This window comes from Lepidochelys olivacea (assembly GCF_965140295.1).
Source record: "Lepidochelys olivacea isolate rLepOli2 genome assembly, chromosome: 25".
Taxonomy (NCBI): domain Eukaryota; kingdom Metazoa; phylum Chordata; order Testudines; family Cheloniidae; genus Lepidochelys; species Lepidochelys olivacea.
The window spans coordinates 14466070-14491659 of NC_140435.1; the positions used below are offsets into that span (position 1 = coordinate 14466070).

At 53.2% G+C, this 25590-nt stretch overlaps 1 protein-coding gene across 1 annotated transcript in view; it reads left to right on the forward strand.

Annotated features, from left to right (window-relative positions):
• Positions 1–24925, forward strand: part of ARID3A (AT-rich interaction domain 3A) — a 91136-nt gene extending 66211 nt beyond the window's left edge. The window contains exons 4-9 of the mRNA XM_084614796.1: positions 10565–10637; positions 20323–20506; positions 21120–21367; positions 22148–22459; positions 23233–23322; positions 24162–24925. Coding sequence (XP_084470922.1) covers positions 10565–10637; positions 20323–20506; positions 21120–21367; positions 22148–22459; positions 23233–23322; positions 24162–24349 — 1095 coding nt within the window. The 3' untranslated portion in view covers positions 24350–24925. The remainder of the gene's footprint in view (positions 1–10564; positions 10638–20322; positions 20507–21119; positions 21368–22147; positions 22460–23232; positions 23323–24161) is intronic.
• The last annotated feature ends 665 nt before the right edge of the window (positions 24926–25590 follow it).

Genomic DNA, 25590 nt, shown 5'->3' on the forward strand with positions numbered 1-25590 from the left:
TGGAACAAGCTCCCAGTGTGGACACGCTTCAGCTGGCATCAAAGTACCTTATACACTAGCATAGCTTATTCCCCTTCCTGTGTAGGAGGAGCTATATTGGGAAACGCACCTTTGTAACTGCTCCCAGTGTCACTAAGTTGTACCACTTTAACTGTAGTTGTATTGCTAACATAGCATCTGAGCACCCCACCCTCTTTTGTGTCTTTATCCTCATAAAGCAGCTCTCTGAGGCAGGGCAGTGCTGTTCTTCCCATTGTACAGATGTGGAACTGAGGCAGAGAGAGGCTAAGTGACTTGCCCAAGGTCATGGAGGAAGTCTGTGGCAGAGCTGGGATTTGAACCCAGCATTCCCAAATTCCAGACTGGTGCCACCACCCCTGGATCATCCTTGCTCTTGGTTACTGGCTTGTAAGCCTTTGTGTCTGTGCAGTACATGGGCAAGGGAACGAACCAGGGTGTATCTGGGGAGGACTGTGCTGCAGGATGGTGCTGAGTTCAGGGAGCTGGTGCCAGCTGGAAATGCACAAACCGGGAGGGCACAGCACCAAGCCTGTGAGTCTGAGCCTCTCCTAATCTGCCTAATTGATAGAAGCCCTTTCCTAATTTATTCCCCCACCTGCGAGCCCTGAGATCCCCTGGCCCCACAATGATCCCTTTTCATGCCTCTATAGCTGTATCCGGTCTCCTAGTGTGCGACAGCTGGGGAAGGCCAGGGGTGAGGAGGGCTGTTAAAGAAATACCTCCCACCCCTTAATTCAGCTCATCGACAGCTCTGCTGTTCCCAGGAGGGGTTTCTGGTGCCCCCCTGGAGCTGCTGCAGCTGTTTGGCAATGCCTTGGTCAAGAACTGAATTCAGCTGAGGGACAGGACAGTCCCCTCCACTGCCTCTCTCTGGCTCAGGGCTCAATCCCCAGGCTGCTGAGCACCATCCCCTCCCCAACCCCTTCCCCAGGGAGTGGAGGGCGCTCAGTGCTAGACAGGACCGGTGTGTCGGGAAGGGGCAGGGGATCTGGGAATCGGCAGTGGCTGCTGGGAAATATCCCCAAGTTTCCTGGACTCTTCATTGGCTGGGGCCTAAGATTCCCCGGCTGGGTCAGGAGTTTCCCCGGAGCCATGTCTATTGCATTCCTGCTGCCACCAATAACCACACCCCATCCACTGTCCCCATCACATGCCAAATTCGGAGCCTCCTTTCCCCAGCCAGAGTAACCCAAGCTCTGTTCTCCAAATCCGTCCCCCTAATACAGGAATCCTGGGTTCCCTCCCAACATATAATCTCTGGACCTCAGTCTCCTTTGCAGCTTCTTGGGGGTTGCTGCCCTCCCCTGCCTCCCAGCTCCTTGCTGCCCTTCCCTCCCCAGCCCTGTGCCAGCGTGGCTTGCAGGGGGCGGGGGGAAGGGGGGGGGCGGCGACTTGAAAGCAGTCTGGGCTCGCAACTGGTGTTGGTGATAAAGGCAGCTTCTGACCTTTGCCTGCATCCACTGCACAGAGGCTGGCTGAGCCTTTAACGGACTTCACAGGGAGCTGCAGGTTTTATGGCTTTCTTTTAATACCCTGGTTATCAGTGTGGTCCCACTGATCTCTTCGACAGGTCACCCTGCTCCGGCGCAGAGAGACATGCCAGGCTTCAGAAACTGTGATGTTTGCCCTCTGCACTGTTCCCTTACTTATAAAGCCCACTTAGTGAGCAGCCTTCCCTGCCAGCCAGGGGCAAATGACTCTGGGGGAGGTGGGAGTTTGTCGTTCAAAGGAGCAGCACCCTGGCTTCAAGTCCCTGCTCTGCCACAGACTTCCCGGGGGACCTTGGGCAAGTCACTTAGCCTTCCTGTGCCTTGGTTTGCCCATCTATGCAATGGCAATAATAGCCCCACCTCCTAGCTGGGTGGTTAAAGTCTGAGAGGTGCTCAGGTACACAGGCATGGGGGGGGGGGGCAGATCATAGAATATCAGAGTTGGAAGGGACCTCAGGAGGTCATCTAGTCCAACCCCCTGCTCAAAGCTCTTGAACTCTTATTATTTATATTATAGTCATAAGAACGGCCACACAGAGTCGGACCAATGGTCCATCTAGCCCAGTATCCTGTCTTCTGACAGTGGCCAATGCCAGGTGCTTCAGAGGGAATGAACAGAACAGGGCAATTATTGAGCAATCCTCCTCCTGTCGTCTAGTCCCAACTTCCGGCAGTCAGAGGTTTAGGGACACCCAGAGCATGGGGCAGCATCCCTGCCATCTTGGCTAATAGCCTCTGCTGGACCTATCCTCAGTGAACTTACCAAATTATTTTTTGAAGCCAATTCTACTTCTGGCCTTCACAACATCCCCTGGCAATGAGTTCCACAGGTTGACTGTGCATTGTGTGAAGAGGTACTTCCTTATGTTTGTTTTAAACCTGCTGCCTAGTCATTTCATGAGATGACCCCTGGTTCTTGTGTTATGTGAAAGGGTAAATAACACTTCCTTATTCTCTTTCTCCAAACCCTTCATGATTTTACAGAAGCTCTGTCATATCCCCCCTCAGTCATCCCCTTGCTAAGCAGAACAGTCCCTGTTCCAGATCCCTAATCCAGATCCTTGGGAGATCCCACTATTTACGTCTTTCTATTGTGAAAACTGGACATTTATTCCTACCCTTCGTTTCCTATTGTTTCGTTACTGATCCATGAGAGGACCTTTTTATCTCAGGACAGCCTACTTTGCTTAAGAATGTGAGTCCTTGTCAAAGGCTTTCTGAAAGTCCAAGTACACAATATCCACTGCATCGTGCTTGTCCATGTGCTTGTTGACACCCTCGAGAAATACTACTTAAAAACAACGTTGCTGTTAGTTTTTGTGTCTTTTGCTAGTTACTCTTCAAATTCTTTTTTTGGCCTGGCTAATGACACTTGACCTGCCAGAGTTTATGCTGCTTTCTGTTTTCCGTAGTCGGATTAACCTTTCAATTTTTAAAGGATGCCTTTTTGCCTGTAACCGCCTTTTTTACTGTGCCCTTTAGCCATGGTGGTATTTTTTTGGTCCTCTTACTGATTTTGTTTATTTGGGGCACACATTTTGTTTGAGCCTTTATGATGGTGTTTCTAACTAGATTCCATGCAGCTTGCAGGCATTTCACCCTTGTGACTGTTCCTTTTAATTTGCATTTAGCTAGTTTCCTCATTTTTTGTGTAGTTCCCCTTTGGAAGTTAAATGCTACTGTGGTGGGGTTTTTTGGTATTTCCTCCCCTACAAGGATGTTACCTTTAATTCCATTGTGGTCGCTGTTTGTGAGCGGTTGAGCTGTATTCCCCTCGTGGGCCAGCTCCTGTGAAAAGAAAAGGAGGACTTGTAGCACCTTAGAGACTAACCCATTTATTTGAGCATGAGCTTTCGTGAGCCACAGCTCACTTCATCGGATGCATACTGTGGAAAGTACAGAAGACGTTTTTATACGCACAAACCATGGAAAAGTGCTCCACATAAGACTAAATTAAGAATTGCCTTCCCCTTTGTGGGTTCCATGACTAGCTGCTCCAAGAAGCAGTTTTCTTAATTTAACGTCTGCGTCCCATCTTGAGGTGACACGTGCTCAGTCGATATGGGGGTAGTTGAAATCCCTCGTTCTGAGTGGGTTTTGTAGCCTCTCTTACCTCCCTGAGCATTTCACAATCACCATCCTAGAGTCCCCATTGTGATGGACACACACATAGTAAGAGAGAGTCCTTGCCCCAAAGCTCGTCCAGTCTAAACAGACAGAGTGGGAGGGGAAACTGAGGAACAGAGCGGGGAAGGGACTTGGCCAAGCACACGCAGCAGGTCAGGGGCTGAGTCAAGAAAAGTAGCTAGGTCTTGTGTTTCCCAGGCTTGTGCCCTGTGTACTAGGTTGGCTATCTCTTGATTATTGAGATGATAACAGGGGCCATAGTGGTACCTAAGATAGACAGAAAACCCTGTGCCCATCCCCTCTTGTCAGTCAGGGCAGGGGAAGAGGCAGTTCCTTTGCAGACCTACTTTCGCAGACCCTGGGTTAAGACCCTTTGACCTGACAACCCACGTGGCTTCTTAAGCAGCTCCAGATGCCTCTCCAAAGAGGAATCATCCCAGGCAGCCAAGCTGGAGCTTGGGGCCCGGCATATCGGTTACACGGTTAATGTGCTAATCCGCCAAGGCGCAGTCCGCAGCCCCGCAGTACGTGCCCTGCTGAGATACCTGCTGATATTTATAGGCCTGCAGCAGGCCCCGAGGCCTCGGCTCTGCTGGCAGTTGTTCAAAATGATCATTGAGAAAAGTGAGAGGCGCCTGGCACGGCGTGGGATTCGGCAAAGCCCGGGCTGCTTCGGGACTGCGTCGCCCGGCACTGTGCACCCAGCCTGTGGGTGACCGGGGCATATATGTCAGCACTGCAGGGGGCCGGGGCGCTGCAGCCCCTGGATCTGCATCCTGGACGGGGTTGTGGGGGGGAAGATGCCTCTTGGGGGAGAGGAAACAACACAGGGATTCTGGGTTCTTCACCTTCCCCCTCAAAAGTTTGTTGGATCCTGATCTCCTGTGTTGGTTCCTGGTGGGGCTGCTGCTCTTCCCAGCTCCTCCCTTCCATGCCAGCTCTGGACCTGATCCTGCCAGCCCCTGGTCTGATCCTGCAAGGAGTTAATGTCCCCTGGCTGGCGCTGAGTGCCTTCCATGAGGAAGCGGAGCACCTCCCTGGGGACACTCCGGACCTTGGCGGATCAGGTCCTGTGTTTCTGCAGTTGTGTTCAAAGCTGCATGCCCATGAACGTACCCCACTGTGCTACCCTGACCGAATCTGCTGTCCTCGTGCCCTGCCAGATGTGCAGCCCACACCCCAGACCTTCTGCCGTGCAACCAGCGTAGAGTCATTAAACGTGCCTAATGGCCCTGCGCCCGCTGCCTCTCTAGATTCTCCGTATTGTTTAACGCATGTCTGTAGCGTCGAGGGCCATGTGGCACCTGACACGGAGCGCGGACACAGCCCCCACCCTGAAGAGCTAAAGTGACAGAATGGTGGAGGTGAAAAGAGGGAGAGACTGAGAAAGGGATTAACAGAATAAGGCTATTAACGGTGTAGCATACTTGTTCCTAGCTAGCAGCGGTAGTAAGCTGTTACCTAAGCTGGTCACAGGTTTTTCCATTGGAACTCTTCTGGGATTTCAACTATAAATAAACCTTTTTATGAAACGTGTGTCGGCTTTCCACACACGCACATTAAAAATGAACACCTCAGAGCCAAAATATTTCCATTTTTTTCTATTTCAATGAAAAGTCAGAACCGTCAACGAAAACAGCGGGAGAATTAGGTTCGGTTGAAATTTTCCACAGCAGCCAAGCCGTACTTTCGAAACAGTTCTGCTGTTATTCTCTGGGGGTTTCGTTTCTGTTCTGTGTCGGTTCTTAAATCATGCTCATAGCCGCCGAATCTGAGCACTTTCCCGTCATGCATTATGCGGCGTGACTCACATCTGTCACAAGTCGCTCGTTTTCTCCTCTACTCCCTTGGGAGAGAAGCGCGTGCAGTGGAGAATCTTGTTTTGGTAGGGTTGGCTTTTTTTTTTTTTTTTTTGCTATGGTTTAGGTGTCAGGAGCGCTGCCGGCTTGCAGCCTGGTTGCTGGGCAACTCAGCAAGCTCACCTGGACCTAGTGAGCGCCCTCCAAATGGTTGTGTTTCCTGACGGGGCTAGGGAGCCAGCGGTTTGCTTTGGGAGGCTGCTCAAGGCGTAATGAGCCTGCAGCTGCTCTCGCTTCCACTTCCTGCTCCAGTCCTTGCTCCCAACCCAGTTTCTGCTGCACCCCCAACCTCTCGGCTCCCAGCTCTGACTCTCGGCTCCATCCAGAACTGTGATTCCAGCTCACCCTTCAGCTTAGGCTTGACTCCTGACTCCAGTTCAGTGCGATTCCTGGATCTATGCTTGTCATCACTCCCACAATCACCAGGCGAGATCCCGTTCCACCCACTAGCTAGGCTACCCATGCTCTGGGAGGCCAAAGAAATTCACCTTGCACTTGGACCAGAAGGTGGGTGGTTCTTGGCTCCTTGGGGAGTTCACTCCGTTGTCTCCCGCACAGGCGAACTCTGCCCGTGTAGAGCGTTTCCATATTGCCATTGGGGCACATGCAGAGCAGTCGTTAAAGGAGGACCTGACACGCTGGTGGGTGATGCACTGGCAGTAGGCTGATGCAGTGGTTGCTTCTCTCTCTAACTTGTGAAGCAGCCTTCGCTGTATTTCACATGCACTTGCCCTTTAATCAGTCCATTCCTCCGACGGACGTGTGGCGATAATGATTATTAATCGGATCCGCGTCGCCCATGCAAAAACTCAAACCAGCATCGGGATCCAGCTTCCAAAACGCGGTTAAGAATTTAATGTGGCCTTCAATTCTTTTCCTCCCCAGGCCGGCAAGGCCTGCTCTCATAAATCACATCTGGAATGTGCTCTGCTGTCAAACGATGGGTGTGGTCCCAGGAGAAAAGCTGGTGCGAGTATAAATTGAAGACTACATAGAGGCTGCATTAGAAGCCTTGCATAGATCTTCCTGTCACAGCTTATAAAAACATCCCCCCGTTGTATATTGCTAAGACTCCTTGCAGCATGTAATGCCCTGTACCTTGCTTCATTAATCTTGTCCGGTTTACAATAGCATTAGCGCCTTGTATTGTGTAAGGCTTGGATGTGGGGGTGGGAAGAGGGCGTCTTGCATCAAAGGATCCCTTTACAGAATGGAGGGGAAGGGGCTTCTGTCCCTAGGGTCTCATCAAGAGCGAAATTCACTGTCGTGGGAGGTGTTGGCTGTAAGATGCTTTGTAAATAAGATCAGTAGCTTCTCCAGACTGGATCCAAGTTATAAAAAGTGGGGGCTTGCGGATACTAAGAGCCCCGGTGAGCCCATTGGGATGCTCTTTGACAAAATACGGGGCACCATAACGGAGTGCTTCAGGCAAAGCAACATTCCTGTATCCTGAAGGGGCTGATGAAAACTTGTGCCAGCCAAGACAGTCCAAGTTAATACTGAACTCCTGCCTTGGGACGAGGTGAATTCTTTAATGCCAGGCCGTTTGTGTGACACATGAAAGGATAGGATAGGGGACTAGCCTGGGCCATGGGAGGCCTGGGTTCAACCTACAGGTTACCAGCAGGATTCAAACCTGGAACCTGCAGCAGTAAAAGAGAGCCGGTCTCCTGCTTGAGCTAAAGGAGTAACTCCAATAACTGGTAGTGGCAGGAGACCACTATCCACTAGCAGAGGATGCAAGACACATTCAGTTAGCGTAAGTTACAATCCCTACTGGTATTTGTATTGTGTGTAATGCCTGGAAGCACAGTCGTGAACCAGGACCCCACGGTGCTAGGTGCTATATGCAAACAGAACAAAGTGATGAGCCCTGCCCTTTATACACTAACAGAAACATGAAGTGAGATAATGGCCTTTATTGGACTAATTTCTGTTCAATAAAAGGGATTCCCTCACCCAGCTTGTCTCTCTAATATCCTGGGACCAACAGGGCAACAGTTACATTGCATTATGCACTAATAGGAACAAGTGTCCTAGGGGGTATCTTTATTGCCCCGTCTAGGTAGTTGAAGCTCTTTGGGGCGGACCCAGAGCCCAGATCTTCAATGGGAATTAGGTCCCTAAATCTCTTCGAGACTCTCTGGGCCCAGGTCATTGTGTCTTGCATGCTGCACTCAGAAGGCCAGCAACGCTTTACGAATAACAGAAAAGGATCTGGGTTCTTGCTCGGGAGATCTGGGGCTGTGGTTTTACAGTGACGTTTTCAGTCTCTGAAGGGTTCAGAGTGGGTCGGACGGAGGTGGTGGCTCAGTTTACTTTAATGTAGCAGACTTTTGGGGTTGTGTTAGAAACGGACAGAGGGGTAAAGGTCCCACCAGCTGCTTTAAGTGACTGACACTTGCTGCACGGGGAGAGGGGGAGGCGAATATTAATAGTTGAGGCATCACTCCAACACCCACGTGTTCAGCAGCTAATGAGCTTTACATGCACCGAAGATTTGCTGCGTTCCCTCTGCCGGCTCACAGGCTTCCCTTCCTGCAAACAACTGCTCAGAAACTCTTGCATAAACCCTGAAGGAAACAGCTTTGAAAGGGGATGGATCTCTGTGCTGTGTCAATGCACCCACTCCCTTGCTGGCTTTACAGCACAGTCTGCTGCGCTGTATTGTTGAAGAAAAGGAGATTCCAGTGCCCAGCTTAACAAAGGATCATCCATAATAACTAGCCTGGCTGAGTCCCTGAATGCACCCTTCTCCGTGGGACCTCATCAGGGGAGCTTTGCCATGCAAATGTCTGGAGGCTTGCTGCTGTTCTAATTGCTGCTGCTGTTAGATGTAGGGTAGTAGCGCCCAGCTGCCCCAGTCGGGGATCAGGACTCCATTGTGCAGGGAGCTGTACGTGCATCTAACATAAGATGCTTCCTGTCCCAAAGAGCTTACAGTTTGGATATGTTGATTTCTGTCCCCTGTCTTGGTAATTGGGATTGTCACATAATCATCTGGCGCATTTGCCATTAAAGAGACAAGGTGGGTGAGGGCATCTCTTTTATAGGACCAACACCTGTTGGGGAGAGAGACAAGCTTTCGAGCTCCACAGAGCTCTTCTGCGGGTGTCAGCTCACAAACCACAGAAGTCGGTCCAATAAAAGAGATTCCCTCGCCCTCTCTAATACCCTGTGACCAACAGTGCTGCATACGGTTAAAGGTGTGTGTCTGCCCAGGGCTTGCTTTGCTGACTGCACAATCTGGAACCGTTTCCAGTTAACCTACCGTCTTTCAGTCTCTTTAAAGCCGCAACGCAGCTGCAGGTCATGACATGCTTGCTGCCTATTCTTGGAGAGGAAGCGTTTCTGCTCTTCACCTAAGCCGTGCAAAGTGTGTGCGAGGAGAGCATGTTAATTACAGAGAGCAGGGGTCATGCCACGGTGCTTCAGCTGTTAATGTATATCAGCTCTGCCAGCAAGCAGCAAAATGTTAATGGCTGCCAGGGCTACTGCACCCGGTGATGTCCCACAAAGCTGTGCAGCAGAATGGCTTTCGCCTCCTTCCAAAGAAGGACTTGATTGCATATGGGACTGAGTGCTGTGGCCCCGATCCTGCTCCCATTCTTGCAGCTAAGCCCGTTCTTACGGTTGGGAATTTCAAATCCCTACGGTAGTCAGGCGCCCGACTCCTGAATTGGATTCCCGTGTTGTTTGGGCACCTAACTCCATGATGCTCCAGCCGAAGAGCCTGGCAGAACTGAAGCCCAAATGACTGCTGCCGTCCCAAGCAGACCCCAAGGCATATCAGTGCACCACACGTTCAGCCTGGCTTAGACGTCAAGCTCTGTAGGCCAGGGGCTATGCTGCCCCTCGTACATCATCAGCCCCTAACACACAGCTGGGGATAACCACCCCCACCCCCGGCCTTGTATGAGGTTTCTGTGAGTCTCTTGGAGCGGTAACCTGCCGTTGTCAGAATGGACCAATCTGATGACGTTATCCCGGGAGGTATCTATGGTCCCCATTACGATAGCATTGTCACCCCTCCCAATCTGTACAGGCTTTATTCTCCCAGCTCTTCGGTGAAGTGGGGCATTATGGGAACCGTTAGTCCCATTTTATAGATTGTGATCTGAGGCACGGAGAAGCTAAGTGACTTGACCAAGGTCACATGGCAAGTTTGGTGGGTCTTGCCCACATGTTCAGGGTCTAATTGATCACTATATTTGAGGTCAGGAAGGAATTTTCCCCCAGGTCAAATTGGCTGAGACCCTGGGAGGGTGGGTGGGGGGGTTCGCCTTCTTCAGCAGCACGGGTCACTTGCAGGTTTAAACTCCTGTAAATGGTGGATTCTGTAACTTCAAGTCTTTAAACCATGATCTGAGGACATCAGTCACTCAGCCAGAGGTTAGGGGTCTATTTCAGGAGTGGGTGGGTGAGGTTCTGCGACCTGCGATACGCAGGAGGTCAGACCAGATGATCACAGTGGTCCCTTCTAACCTTACAGTCTGTGAGTCTTCCAAGCCATAACAACCAGCTTAACCACTGGGCCACGTGGTGGAGATGCAGGTAAAGAAGCATGTGTTCACCTGCAGTTATCTCCTCTTCCCCCTTCTAATCACCGCTCCAAACCACAGCCATGCGAATGGTTCAAAACTAGCAAGTATTGCACGCTTCAGTGTGGCCGTGCCTCGAAAGGGAGCAGCATTTATAACCCTAGTCGCTTAGCTGGAAAACCTAGAAGCTAAAGGAAACCGGGTGGGTGAGACGGCGACCTGGCTGCGTTTCAGGACTCCGCTGTGTGCAGCCTCCCCCGTTTCACCACCTCCTCTGCTCACCAGCTGACCCAGCAGTGGCGCTGATGTGTCTCTTATAATAGATGATCTGCCGTGTTTCCTACCTACTAGGCCAAGTGCCATCCAGTGTGTTTAACTTCCTCCGACACAGGGCGGGCTGGGCAGTGCAGAGCCAGGCTCTCTGGGCCCCTCCCTACGGGGGACGCTCTGACGTGTGGGTGTTTGTCATGTTCTCCCACCCCGGGTGCCTTGCGAGTGATCTCTTCTCTTCCTTCTCTGTGCACAGTTGTACGAGCTGGATGGCGATCCCAAGAGGAAAGAATTCCTGGACGACCTCTTCAGCTTTATGCAGAAGCGAGGTGAGCCCTGCTGTATTGTCCTGGCAAGCTTGCACTAATGCGCGTGTGTGGTCCCTCGCCACCTCAGGTGAGATTCAGAGCTCGATGAGCCCCAAGTTTTATTTTCTTGCTTAATATTCTTGCCTCAAGGAGAAAGCTGTCACCGGCCTAATGTTTAACGTGAACCACTCCGCGCATGGGGATCAATCCTGCTGCATTGAAATGGGTGGCACCTCTGTCCCCACTGACTGACTTTCAGTGGAGCAGGATTCGGCCCCTTGCTCGAGTGGCTTTGCTTTCTTGACTTTTCATCCTTTGGGTCTCGTTTTATCAAAGCCCTGCTTACGACTGTGCATTGCAGTTTGATAGTCTGCCATCACTGCTTCTGGGCAAGCGCCTCTCCCTTCTTAAATGGGGTTTGTTTCCTTATTTCCCACCCCGTAGTAACAGAGACCCTTGCCTGCCATGCACGGATGCAGCATCCTTCATCTGGTCACTGAGCAGCAATTTGCTTCCATTGTCTCTTCTGCCCATCTATCCCGCTGTGCATCTCTTAATATTTTTGAGTGGATGTGATGCTGCATCAGAAACTTTGCTACCAGGGTTGATAAGTGCCTGCTAAAATCCCTTTTCCTCCCTTGCAACTTTGCTCCATGGGTAGAATCCACAATTTCCAGCCGCTCCTTCAGAGCATTGATGTGCTTTTCAAACTTGCCCTTGGCTTGCAAGCAGGGAGCTGGTGCCTTCACACTGAGCAATAGCAATGAACTGAGTCAACACAGCAAAGCGACTTGGTGGCAAACGCTGTGGAGTGGACGAAAAATCCGGGCCAATTATTCTCAAAAGTGACTAGAGATTTTTTCGTGCCTCCTTTTTCAGAAGTGCTAAACTGGCCACTCTCTGAAAATCCGGTCCATTGAAGGTGTCTCAAGTCAGGCACCCCAAACTGCTCGTCACTTTTACAATATCTAGGCCTGTGACATTAAAGGGCACTGTCAAGTTAAGAATATATATATATATTTAATTCCTTTCTTTGATACAAAAACACCTTGGATGATTAAATCTGACAGAGTTTGAGCCATTCTAGCTCATTTTCGCCATTTATGCTGGTTGGTTTGTTCACTTCCTGCATTTCTTCACGTGGACAGTGGAAATAGACATGCCAGTTTCACTTTGCTTATCAGGTTTGAGTGGCTTTCTTCTCCTGGCTCCTTTTGAGGGAGCCTGGCCCTGCAGCGGTTGGCTTGTTAACCCTGCTTCCGCTGGCCTTTCATTTTGGGGTAAAAAAAAAAAATCGTGGGAACCTTTCTGCAGACCGTAAAACTTCACAGCACCACAACCCCAGCAGTTTTAGTTTTTGCCAAACCCTAAATGTGGTCCAAATTTGGCTCTGCTTCAGCAGAGTAGATCTCTGCACAGGGGCGAAAGACATGCCCATTCAGTGAGGCTACTGCAAGGCATCTGTGTCACTGAAGACTCACTTAAGCTGTAAGGACAAGATCCTCAGCCCGTATAAATTAGCTGCGTTCTGCTGACCTGACCAGTATATACTAGCTGAGGATCGGGCCCCCATAGAAACCAGTGGGGTTGCTTCTATCCTACACCAAAACAAGCAGTGACCATACATGAGCATAAGCCCCCTTGAGCCCCATCTACACTGCAGAACAAGCCTTGGGGGGCGAAACTGGCCCTAGAGTAACTTCCCCACACATCCAAGCCAGAACACAGAGCAGAGCTTTAGGGTGCAGCCTTGTGGGAAGAAAATCTAGTTTTCCTCAGGACCTGAAGCCAATATTTCTGGGTTTGGGGTTGTGAGGGCCTTCCAAGACGTTTGTGTCAACATAGAACTGCTGCTGGTGCAGGAGAGAGGATCAGCAAGGATCATATGGGGAAGGGGAGGGGGATCAAGGGAAGGCTTCACGGTGAAAACAGTGCACCGGCCCATCCTGTGTGGGATGGGAAAGCCGAGCAGGATGTCTTGTGGCACATAAGGAGAGGCCTATGTGTACAAGCTCCGAGACACATCATGAGAACGTCCCCGTCGGTGCATGTGACTCAGTGCTGAGGGGCTGGTGACTTGCACTGAAGTAACGCACGTTAGTATGCGCCGCTGGCCTCTACTGGATGGAATCTGAACTGTTAGTGTGTGTGTCTTAGGCCCCAAGCTGCTCGCAGGTTACAGAGAGTCTCCTTTAGCCCAGCCTGTGCCGCTGGAGCATGAGGATCTGAATTCTACCCTGGGTGTCACTGTGACGTGCTGCCTGGCTGTAGCATGCAGTGTAAGGATAGCCAGGAACTCACAAGTGCCCCTGGGTTTGGGATAATATCTTGCGGGGATAAGCTAGGGCAAGTGGGGGTGGAAAACAATAGACCAGCTCATGGGGGCCTGAAGTAGAACTCGAGCGTGTAAGGTTTTGGGGTCAGGGGCTGTCCTCTTGGTCCGTCTTTGTACAGCAGACTGGGACTCGTAGGTGCTCGGGTAATGCGGGGGTGAGGGAATGTTGATCCCAGCTGGTTTCAAACCTTCCCCCTTGAGAGGGATGGTTGCAGGACCGAGGCACGTTGGGTGCGAGAAGCCGAGGGATGGTTGCAGGACCGAGGCACGTTGGGTGCGAGAAGCCGAAGGATGGTTGCAGGACCGAGGCACGTTGGGTGCGAGAACCCGGTCCCCATCTCACAAGCAGCAATGGGTCAGGGAGGAGATTTCCAGCCAGCCGATTCAGAGATGCAAAAATGAGTCTGCAGCTGTGTTTACAGTGGCCGAGGGGGTGGCTGTTTGCCTCGGTGGAGGGCTCAGGTTCCCAAGGAAAGCAGATGGTGGTGCTGCTTGCGTGGGGCCTTTTGTCAAGCAGGCAGCCTCTAGGAAACGGGGAGGGGGAAAGAATCGGCCAGGCGCTTTCCCGAGTTTACTCATTCCATCCTCTGGGTCCTCTCCCAGCCCCTGGCACTTACACAAACAATGCGGTCGGCAAGGTGTGGGCTCTCCTCGACTGGGGGAGGGAAGGGAGGAGCCCCGGCGAACGCGGGGCTGAAATCAACATGCTTCCAAGGCAGGAAAGGTCCCCTCCGGAGCCAAGTGGCTGGAATTCGTGGAGGATGTTGTTACTGTGCGCAGGAACCTTGGAAAGCTGTTCTCGGAAGCTAATTTCCCACAGAGAACGAGGATGCAGCCTTGAGCATCCGAGTCCGAGGGAAAGCTTTTTGGGAGCATAGGTGGCCTCTAAACAACAGGGCTTGTCCGTCTGACCAAGCGTCAGTTAGGAGGACAGGGTCTGATTTCATCCTATAGTAATTAATACTTGATGTAACGCTCTTCATCGGTGACTGTCAAAGCTCCTGAAAGAGCACGTTTTCCAGAGGGACCGGGGGGGAAACGGAGGCACAGAGTGGCTGTGACTTTCCAGAGGGTCACCCACAGGCCTCAGCCAAGCCAGGAACAGAACTCAGCAGTCCTGACTCCCAGCCCCGTGCCCTCACCACTCAACCGCGCTGCCTGCCGAAACCACCGTGAGGAGGGTGCTGAAAGCAGACGGTGCAGATGTGTCGGCAGAATATAGTGGAGAACAATGCGAGGTGATGAACAGCCGGTGGGCAGGCTGAATTTATGTGGCAGGGGTTATCCTGGAGGGCAGATGGCTGGTCTGAGCATGAGCACTGAGCCTGCAGAGTAAATTCACGCCTCTTGGAATTGCCTAACAAGGCTGCAGCTGTGAATGACAAGATAGAGACTCAACGCGAGACCTTTGTGTTTGACCCGCTTGGGTCTGCCCACACTGGGCCTTGCCCTGCTCAGAAATTACACCCAGGTCCCCGGGAAATATGTTTAGCCTCGTGGAGGTGCCAGCAGTCTCAACACAGCATTGCTTGTGCACGGTCAGCAAATAACAATTGTGCTTCATGCAACGCGTAGGACAAGCATGGCTGGGGCTGATCAATGGCAGACAGCCGCCATAAGCTGCTCCCAGCAAACAGGTGTTGACCGTCAACTCCAGTGGCAGGGGCCTCTTCCGGGTTATCCGCCCGGGGATCAAAGCGAGGGCAGGGGGGCTCAGGACTGCGGTGAGAAGATGAGGGAGACATTTCAGGCCGAGCCCCTTTTCCTTGTCGGTCTGCGACTGCTTAGGTGAACTCTTTCTGCTCTGGTGCAGTCCCTGTGGCAGGCATGAGCAGCGAATGGACAGGGCCGGATTCAAGTGTAGGGACCACAGGCCCTTGCCTAGGGCCCGGGCTCCCGGAAGCACGTGATGAGGTCCAAAATCTCAGCCTTCAAGGCACCCACCAGATCATCTAGTCTGACCTCTTGTGTAGCACCAGCCGCCAGCACCTGCCCACAGACCGAGCAATGGGAATTAGGGCAAAATATTACAGCCCCCAGGAGACTAGACTGTGAGGTGCTACAGGCAGAGGATAGGGTGTTCATGGTGCCCGAGGCCCCTGTAATGGCAGGGAAGCAGTTAAGTGAGATGTACCCCGATAATTCCAGCAAGTGACCCACACTCCCCACGCTGCAGAGGAAGGTGGAAAATCCTCAAGGTCATTGCCAGTTTGACCTGGGGAAAATTCCTTCCCAGCCCCACGTATGGGGATCAGTTCGACCCTGAGCCACGTGAGCGCCAGCCAGCCAGCCTTAACATTGCTAGCAATCTTAAGAGTTGAAAATGGCACCTGAGTGTATCTGACCCAGGGATGTCTGCCTGAGTCTGCAGACAGCCTGAACCAAGAGGTGGGAACTGTCCCATTCAGCCTTGCGCTGAGACCTGCTGCCTCGCCCAAGTAGGGGCAGGGCTATGACAGGTGTGAGGGTGGGGCCATGGGAGCTAGGGACTTGGGCTGCAGGCTGGCTGCTGTTCATGAGGGTTCAGAATAGCCTGGGGTCCTCTGAGACCCTCCCCAGTCATCAGGTTTCAGAGCCTGAGCTCCAGCCACACCCTGAACATCTACGCTGCTATTTTTAGCCCCGCGTGTCCAAGTCAGTTCACCCAGGCTCTGAGACTCGCTGCCACGGGTCTGTTTTGGCCGGGTAAACGCACCCCAGAAGCCCTCGGCTCCTGGTTAGGGCCAGAATAAGTGACCAGATTTTTAAACGAACATGGCATGTTCTTTTGAAAATCTGACCCGTAAGGTTAAAACACTGAGCTAAGTCTCAGGAGATCAAGACTTCATTTCCAGCTCTGCCAGAGTCTCCCTGTGTGACCTTGAGCAAGTCACGTAATCTTCCTTCCCCGTCTGCAAAATGAGGAGGATGAGCCTGTTCGATCTTGTCTGTCTAGACTGCAAGCTCTTTGGGGCAGGGACTGCCCCATGCTCTGCTCTTGGTCAGTGATGGGACCCCGATCTCTTACGGCCTCACGGTGCTACCGCCGTATAAATAATCTCTGTTGCTGACAACGGCTACAACTGAACAAGGGCTCAACCGTGATCGGCACCATTTCAGTAGCTGTGGTTTAACAACACCCCCCCCCTCCCCCCGGCCTGTTTCCCTTCTTCCGGGTAGCGGCCATAAATTAGCAGCATCACCACAGGGTGGGGATTTTGTTTCCTGGTTTTAAAAAGGCAATAAATCAATAACGGAAGAGGTGGGAGAGGAGACATCCTCATTGGCTTCCTCCAACTTCAGACTTTGCCACCTCCCTCCCTCCCCCACCCTTTGCACCCTTCCCCTCTACAATAAACCAGAGGTCAAGACCCCCACTCCCCCACCCCGGCTTGTCTGATTGAATCATTGGCATGATTCTTCAGGCAGCTATTGATGAATGGATGTATTATAGCCCAGCCCCCTCCCTGAATATATGTGGTCCCTCTGTCTCTTTGTATAAACATCCTGTGTCCGTGCTCCCCCCTCCAGTCCCCCCCTTCCAGTCTCGGCCCCAGCTCTGCGCTAAGATGGGAGGTTCAGAATGATACTGGCTGGAACTAGGTGTTTGCTAAGTGTAGCATTAAAGCTGGTCACGTGACTTATTGCCCACGATTGTTCTATGGGTGGGGAAATTTATCCACAAACCGAGAGAGAGAGAGAGAGAGTGTGTGTTGTTTGGCTGTCATTGTGGTGGTGGTTTTTTTTCTTTGATAAATATCTGTTCACAATTGCTCAGTGGATTGTTTTTTTCCAGCTTCCGATGGGGGCCTGCCCCTGTGTTCGTAGCATGCCCCTTCAGAATTGGCTAGTTCAATCCAGGGACCACCTGAAGTTCGATTCTTAGACCGGGCTCTTCACCCTAATGTCCGAGCGCCTTCCAGTCGTGCATGCAACTGACACCCCTCCCATAGTGGCTGTGACGCGTGGGCAGTGAAGTTGGTCGTTTCGGGGTTTTTTTTAATACACGCGTTGCTCTGTGTCGATGGTCGCGACGGCTGGTCACAGATAACACGCCTGGCGCTTGGCGTAGAAGGTGGGGAGGTATGGGATGGGCCGTTGTTCCTGGGGCAGCTTGTGCCAGTCCGGGACCAGCCACCGCAGACGTTTAGTCTCTAGCACAGCTGGCTCGGCTGCCGGCCCGACTGGACGACATAAGACCAGCGTCTAGTGCCAGGATGCCCTTTGGCGCACGAAGGCCCAGCCCTGCTTGCGCTGGGCTGGATTCCACCCATCATGCCAAGCTGTGAGGAGCTGGACTTAGTGCATGGAGAGACAGAGGGCTGGGCTGGGGCGGGATCCTCTCCCTGGTGCCCGTGCACCATAAGGCAGCAGCCGCGCTCCCACCCAGCTGCTGCTGCAGCCGCGGGATAACAGTGCCACCTCCTTGGGATCGGGAGTCGCTGGTTGGCCCAGGTTAGCCACATCCCAAGGACATAATCCAAACCCCAGTAATGTCACGGGCAGCTTTCCCCCCCTGACTTCCGTGGGCTTTGGATCAGGTCCCCATTCTCCTTCCCTCCCTTGCGATGAGCCGGGATACAGCCAGGCGCCAGGGAGCTAGGTTCAGTGGCATGCAGAGGTTGGGGATCCCTTGCATGGGGTCCTAGAGTCATCCCCCCCAGGCCTTTTGCTGAGGGCAGGGACCTCTGGCTGCACAGGGGCTGGGGCAGCTTCAACCCATAATGTTGGAACCACGTGGTCCATCCATCGCGGACTGTAAGCTTGATGGGCAGAGACTTGCATGCAATGTTGGCACTCAGCCCCCCCCCCCCTTTGCGTAGCCCTATGGGGTGAGGGGGGGAAGTCGGTCTCGGAGGCCCATCCAGCCCTAGGGCCCCAGCTGCCATTGATACACTAATGATGTGGGGTCTGCAGAGACCCCACTGTAAGCACTGGCTTGCGACCATGTGAGTCTGATCCAGATTGAGCTCACTGCACCTCCATGGTGTCGGAAGGAGGCATTGGGCTGAGGTGGGCTGCAGAGTGGGGACTGCACTCTCTAGGGGAAGCCCCTGTACTGCTTACCTGATTTCTCATATCATATGACTGAGACCGCCTTGCCCATCTCGTTACATGTGCACACACATCCTGCTGCATGGTGACCGCTCAGGGTCCCGCTGGCCTGGATCTCCCAGGGCAGGTGTGGGGGGAAACCTAGCGCCGACCTGCCTTTTCTAAGCCCTCGGAAGGCAAACCCCACGGGCCTGATCTGAAGTCCACTGGATTCACTGGAAAGGTTCCCATTGGCTTTGGATCAGACACTCTTTGCTCTGCATCGTAGGAAACTGGGGAGCCAAGGGGGTTTACAGAAAACTTTTACTTTTTTAGGGGGGGCAGAGGTTGGTTTTTTCCCCTCAGTGGAAATGTTTCAGTTTTCCACTAAAAAATGCAAACTTCAAACCCTTCCTTCCCCCCTTTTCTTCCCCCCTCCTGCTTTCCAGTGACAAATGGGAGAGGAGAAAGCCTGGGGAAGGGACACATTGACAAAACGACACAGGTTTGGCTTTAAAAGCTAAAAACAAATTGTGGAAACCTGGAACATTCCAAACCGAATGAAAATTTGGTGAAAAATCTTGTTCACATTTTCTGGAGGGAGGGGGCTCCCCCGAGACTTTTTAGGGCTGTTTTTCATTGAACATTGTTTTTGAAAGGAAAACGACCAAATGTAAAAACGACCTTCTTAGACAGTCAGCTCTATGGCAGGGCCCTCCCTTCTATGTTGTGAGGCTCACCAGACACATTATTATTAGTATAACCGTAGTACCCAGAAGCTGCAGTCCTAGTCCAGAGCTGCATTGCGCTAGGCGCTGTACAAACACACCACAAAGCGCCAGCCCCTCTCAAAAGAATTTACAATCTACTTAGAAGAAAGAAATGGATGAAGCTGGGGTGGGGAGAGCACAAGAGAACAGTGAGATATCCTAATCTATTCCCTATAATGGTCTGCATCCAGTTTTTATAATAGACACGTCCTTAAAGTATCCTTGGACTCACCCTGATCCCAGGATCTTTATCAGGAATGAAACTGACTCTCCTGCAGTTTTCGGCCTCTCAGGGCACTGGGGGCTGGGAAGGTGGGGGACCCTCTGTAGCCCTGTTCAGGAGAGTGAGACTCTCGGGGAAAGTTTGGGGCTCAAGCCTGGTTAGCCCCAAGTCTCCACCTTGGAGTGTGACCGCAGATTTGAAGGTATTGGCCCATTGGCCACCTCCAGCCCTGCTCAGAGCGGGGTGTCAGCTGTGATCCCTTGAGGGTTTTTAAATCCAGCTCAGCAGAGTAGACGGGACCTTCCTGTCTGTTGCACAACAGTTTGGTGTCTCGTGCTCTGGGATGGTGGCGTCTGTCTCTTCCGCTCTCTGAGTAATGCCCTCGTCCTCTTAAAAGCCCCATTGCTGGGCTTTGGTTGCTAGCGCCACCTGCTGGACACGACCGAGCCGGTGTCCTTAAGCTCCTCTCCCTGCACTGGATGTGCAGAGGAGCTGCTGACGTCTTAGGGCGAGGATCTGGGGAGAGTGACGTGCATCTGACGCTAATGCAAAGACAGAGCAGTGGAAAACGGCCAGAGTATCCTGGGCGGGGAGGGTTGGGTTTCTCTCTCCATCACATCCTTTTCCTAGCCGCTGTCTAATTGCTTCTGTGGTACCTCCCTGCCCCCTACCGCTTTCTAAGAGCTGTCCCTGACCAGGGCAGGGCGGCAGATAAGTCCAAGAAAATTAGCCCTTCAAATAGGCAGTGGGGTCTCTATATCGGCCCAGTCCAATATGCCAGGCTCCTTCAAATGTGTGCATGACCGGCCGCAGCCCAGCAGAGCAGGGGCAGGGCTGTGAATAAAAAAATGTTTAAATAGCACCATGCAAATATGCAAACCCTCCCCCACCCACAATTGGATGTCAGCCAGGCATGCTGGAAAGGGAGCTGGTTTTGTTCCTGTGCGAAGCACAGATGAAACGGTCAGTGGAATTTAGGGGACCTTTCCATGCTGCTATGAAAAGGATTTTCTTCAAAAATGTTTCCCAGGCACACTTGGGATAAAGATCATCTTGTCTGAAGGACGAGGCATTTCCTTCCTCACGGTAATCCCACGGTCCATCCCGGAGGCCCCAGCTGAGATCGTGGCCCCATTGTTCTAGCTACTATACATACATGTTGTTAGGGACAGTCCCTGCCCTGAAAAGCTAGAAAGGCAAAGGGGGGGGGGAGGAGGGGGAAACTGAGGCACAAAGCAGGGATGTGACTTGTCCGAGAGCTAGGGATGCAGCGCAGGGTTTGTGAGTCCCAGTTGTGCCTCGCTCCTACGTTTCATTGCCCCCGGCCCAGCTCTCTCCGGCATACTGACCTTCCCCACTCCACAGGGACCCCCGTCAACCGAATTCCCATCATGGCCAAGCAAGTGCTGGACCTTTACATGCTCTACATGCTGGTGACCGAGAAGGGGGGCCTGGTGGAAGTGATCAACAAGAAGCTGTGGCGGGAGATCACCAAAGGCCTCAACCTGCCCACCTCCATCACCAGTGCTGCCTTCACGCTACGCACTCAGTAAGTGTCGGGGGATCCGGGGGAGTGGGAGGCCGCCCTGCCCTTCCAGCCAGCTGGCCTAGTGTTCGATCCCAGATTCCCACAACGAGGGGAGATCCCAGCCACGGCTCCTTAGTCCAGCAAGGGCTGGAGGTGGCTGTGGGGGGAACAGCTACTGTGTGTTGAAGGGGTGGCACTCAGCCACGGCCCATCGTGGGGCTGATCGTGTGGGATGCTGGGCTCCCTCCCCGTTTCTGGGATTGCTCTGCTTCCTGTGAGATCCGTTCTCTCTTCCCCACCCCGGATGGAGAAAGGGATGTCTGTAGCCAGAGGCTGATCTAGACAAGCCCCTCTTAAGGAGTCCTGGTTTGGCTGATGCAGGACAGAGCATCAGTGTTTCCAAACCTCCTGTTTCCAGTGCCCAGCTGGGGAGGGGTTGGGGCTACAGAAATCCCTTTTTCTTGAAGGCAAGATCCTCGGGGCATGGAGGCGGCACGGCTCTGGGGAAAAGGCGCCTCTGGATCGATACCGACAGGCGCCCGTGTTAGCTGCTGGCCTGTGGGAGCTGCCTCCTCGGTGGGCGGGCTGGGAGGGTGCCTGGTGCCGCGGGCTGAGCAGGTGTTTCCTCTGGCAGATACATGAAGTACCTGTACCCCTACGAGTGCGAGAAGCGGGGGCTCAGCAACCCCAACGAGCTGCAAGCCGCCATCGACAGCAACCGGCGAGAAGGCCGCCGGCAGGGCTTTGGGGGCTCCCTCTTCACCTACTCCCCCAGCGGCACCCCCAGCCTGCTCTCCTCCCCCAAGCTGCAAGTGCCTGGCTTGGGGCTGGTGGCGGCCACCAACGGCGGCCCCATCGGCCCTGGGCAAAAGATAAAGAAAGGTAATGGCTTGGCTGGCGCCCTGCTTGGCATGAAGGGGCTGGGCCATGGGCAGCGGGCTGAAGCCAGGTGCAGGGGAGGGAGGGAGTAAAGGCCTCAGGGTCTGGCTCCGTTAGCTAGAGCTTTTCACCCCATGGTTTCAGAGCCCTCCGGAGAGGGGAGTTAATAACATTCCTATGGCACTCATGGGCAAATGATGGCAAAGCAAGGGATTAGAACCCATAAGTCCTGATTGCCAGTCCCCCAACCCCTGCGCTCTAACTACTAGACCCTGCTCTCCTCCAAGAGCTGGGAATAGAACCCAGGAGTCCTGGCTCCCAGACCTGTGCTCAGTCCACGATACTACACTGGCTCCTTTACATGGTGTCACTTTAATGTCAGAATCTCAGAGCAATTTATAACCATTAACGGAGACATAGGGATTGCTCTGCTCACCGACCATAAAATAGGCCAGGATTATCCCTAGTCTACCACTGGGGAAACTGAGGCAGAGTGTGGGGAAGTAACTCGATCCAGGTCGTACAGGAAGGCAGCTGGGACATAGGTGCCTTGATTCCCAGCCCCCTGGGCTAACCACTAGTCCTCAATGCCATGCCTGTGTGAATCAATGCAGAACACTTGTGAAAGGAGAGTACCATACAAAGGAGCCATCCCGTACTGCAGCAGGGAGCTGGCTGGGAAGTCTGGGTGCACATAAAGCTTGTTTCTGATGCACGTGAAGAGGCTGGCCTGGACCAGCCCTCGCGAGCTCACGGGACTCCCGTGCCCTCTCCCTGTTGCAGAAGAGGACTCGCCGATCCCCATCCCCATGCCCAGCCGACTCCCTGTGTCCCTGGCTGGCCACCCGGTGGTCGCGGCCCAGGCAGCGGCCGTGCAGGCGGCCGCGGCCCAGGCAGCGGTGGCTGCTCAGGCCGCAGCCCTGGAGCAGCTGAGAGAGAAGCTGGAGTCCGGGGAGCCACCGGAGAAGAAGATGGCTCTGGTGACAGATGAGCAGCAGAGGCTGATGCAACGGGCCATCCAGCAGAACCTCCTGGCCATGACAGCGCAGTTACCCATGAGCATCCGCATTAACAGCCAAGGGACCCGCTCGCCAGGTGGGTCACGCTGGGGCTGGAGGGAGAGAAAAGGGAGGCAGTCATGCTGCAGATCTTCCCCAGAGGTTAGGCTAGGGGCGCCGAGCCTGCTGGAGTAAGGCCACCCCCGTGCACGGGTCGTCGGCAGTGGGGATTGAACCTGGGACCTGATTCTTAAATGCTGTCCCTCCACTGCATGAGCTACAAGAGCTGTACCCAGCTCCCTGTCCCATGCTTGGGCCGCTCAGCCAGGCCTTTCCCCATCTCCCAGCAGGGGAAGGGCTCTTTTGCTAGCCAGAGTTTAAAAACAAGTGCCTCTTTTGTGTCATGTCTGACCAGGTTCCTCTCTCCTCTCAGTCCTCTTCCCGCTCCCTGTACCAAAAGCATTTCCCGGCACTGTGCTGGGCCCACTTTTAGCAAATCTGAAGACCAAAACCAAAGCTTTGATTCCCCAGGGCTGGAGGCCTCTGCTTCTGCTCCTGCTGATGATACCAGACCCCTAGACCAGCCTTGTCCGTAGGGCTCGCTTTTCGTTCTGCGCGTCCGTTTTCCCACCCGCTGGTTTCCGTGTGTCCCTGCTGCCTGTCCGATAGGAACACAGTAACATTTAAAGGCAGACCTGGACGCTAAATCCACCATCTGTAAATGGAGAGGGATTTTTTTACCATCCCTGTTAATAGCCGAGAGGAAAGGATTTGGGGATGGCGTCAGCAGGGTTCTGTGAGCCTGGCGGGTCAGGACGGTCTTTGTTTTGACTGAGCAGTTTGTTTATCATCTGATTTATCCTGCTGCAGAAAACCGTCAGGACCCCGGCATGAGCCTGTCCAACAACGGCACGAACAGCATCAGCATGTCAGTGGAGATCAACGGCATCGTCTATACGGGTAAGGGGAACGCGGCCAGGTCTCCGTCTCTGCCTCTTGCTTACCCACTCCCCAGCCCCCTGCTGGCCCAAAGAGTCTGACACAGCAACACACAGGGCTGCTGGATCTCCCTGGTGAGCGTGTTAACGTGTCACCCCAGTAGCACTGAAGGGGCCCATCGTGCTGGGTGCTGTACAAACCCAGAGCAGGCTGTCTGATCAGAGCCCAGGCTCTGGTCTCACGGTTCCTATTCTGCAGTCCCTTCCCAGCCTTTCCGGGGGGGATTGATCCGTGCCGGATGCTCCTCTCCCTTTGCAGACTTTCGGTCCTGGCGTTCGGGAGGTAGTGACTTGCCTCTCCGTGTCTCGCTGCCCGTAGACAATGTGCTTCCAAACTCTTTCCTCTAGGGACAAAGACGCTTGCAAGTTATTTTCACGAATCGGCACCACTGTGGTAGTATGTAGACACCTAGCGAGAGCTGGTCCCTGCCCTGAAGAGCTTACAGTCTAGGTAGACATGGTTGCGAGGGGAAACGGAGGCCCTGTAACTAGCTAGGAATAGAGCTGTGGGCTCATAGGCCAGGGCCCTAAGCACTAGATCACTCCTCTCCAATGAAACTTAGCTGCTTCTTGCAGCGTTTCTTGCCCCTTCCTCTGAAGCCGCTGACCGTTGACCGAGACGGATGCTAGGCCGGATGGATCACTGCTGTGATCCGGGCTGACGGTTCCTATGTATCAGGGCGCCATTGTCCCAGCAGGGGCGGGGAGAAAGGAAGGAGCGTTCTCCCCGCTTCACAGCTCGGTTCCCGCTGGAGTTAGGAGCAGCCCCCCACGAGCCTCTCCCTCTTGTCTCTCCCCCAGGTGTGCTGTTCGCACAGACCCCCGGCCCCTCGTCCTCCTCGCTCCCTTCCTCCGCCTACAGCAAAGGAAACAGCAGCAGCCGGAGCAGCAGCAGCGGCGTGGGGGGCAGCAGTGGCGTCTCCCAGGCTGCCCCGGCTGGTTTGTCGGCCCCTCCAACCTCTACCTCCAATAACTCGTCTTCGCCTTAACTCCCCACCCCCACCCCCCACCCCAAACGGCAGCGCCTCATCTCACCAAAAGACAAAAAAAAACCCAAACCCACCCACACGTGGAGCTTCTGTCACAGCTGGGGCCAAAACCCGAGCTTGCATCTGGCTTCCCCGGGGGGTGGGGGGAGGAAGCCCCATTTCCCCCTCCTCCCGAGAGGACTGGAGAAAGTTTTGCAAGGAGAAAAGCTTTAATCCAGGGGGTTTCATTAAAAGCAGCCTGGACTCTGAGCCAGTCATTACCCGGTAGCTTTGGAGGTGATGCACCGTTCCCCGCCCCCAGAACTCTTTTTACCTCATGGACACCCCACTTTGCACTGTGCGTTTGTTTTCTAATGTTGTTGTGTGAAGTTGTGTTCTTTTGGATACCTCCAGGCAGACACACAGTCGCACCGACGCCCACGGGCTTGTGTTTTTAATGAAACCTCCCCTCCTTTCCTTTCCTTTCCTTTCCTTTCCTTTCAACCAAAAACAAAATTTGCAAAAGCGGGAGGAATTTTTAGTCCTTTAAATCTTTTTTCATTATTATTTTAAGAACTACACTCAAGCTATATGGCATTTTATGAGGTGGTTAGTTGGATCTTTTTTTTTTTTTTTTTTGTAAATAGCTTCTATTTTATTCTCTAAAAAAAAAAAAATCAAACCTTAACTCACAAAAATGAGATATATATTAGTGTTCGTTCAGGGAAACAGGACTTGGAAAACTTTGTAACCTCTTTTTCTTGTGGTCGTCTGATGTCGATCTTTGGTCGAGTTCGATCCGCGCTACTTTCTTTCGAACGCTGGGGACACCCAAGGTTCGGGAGAGAGCCAGGGTGACCCCAGCGAATGAGCTCAGGTGTTTGTATGCAGGGGGAAATGGGGGGCGGGGCAGGGCGGGGGCCAAGCAAGCTCCATTTGGAGATTCTTAGGGTTGAAGTGTGTAGTTGATCTGCAGTTATTAGGAGACGGTTTTGTAGAGCTGCCTCACTGGGAAAAGTCTGCGTTTCTAGGATCCGTTTCCTTCAGCGATAGAGGTAAAGGGGTTCGATGCCACCCCTTCAGACTCTCCGCTCCACTCCACAAGTAGCTGTTGGACCCTGGTCCTCTGGGGGCTTGATCTGATCCGGACAAGCACTTACGCGCCTGCTGGGACTTCAGGCGTTAGCCTCAGAGAAGCCGAAGGGATTACTCACCTGCTCCCAGTTAAGCAGGTGCATAACAGCCGTGCTTTGGATCAGGGC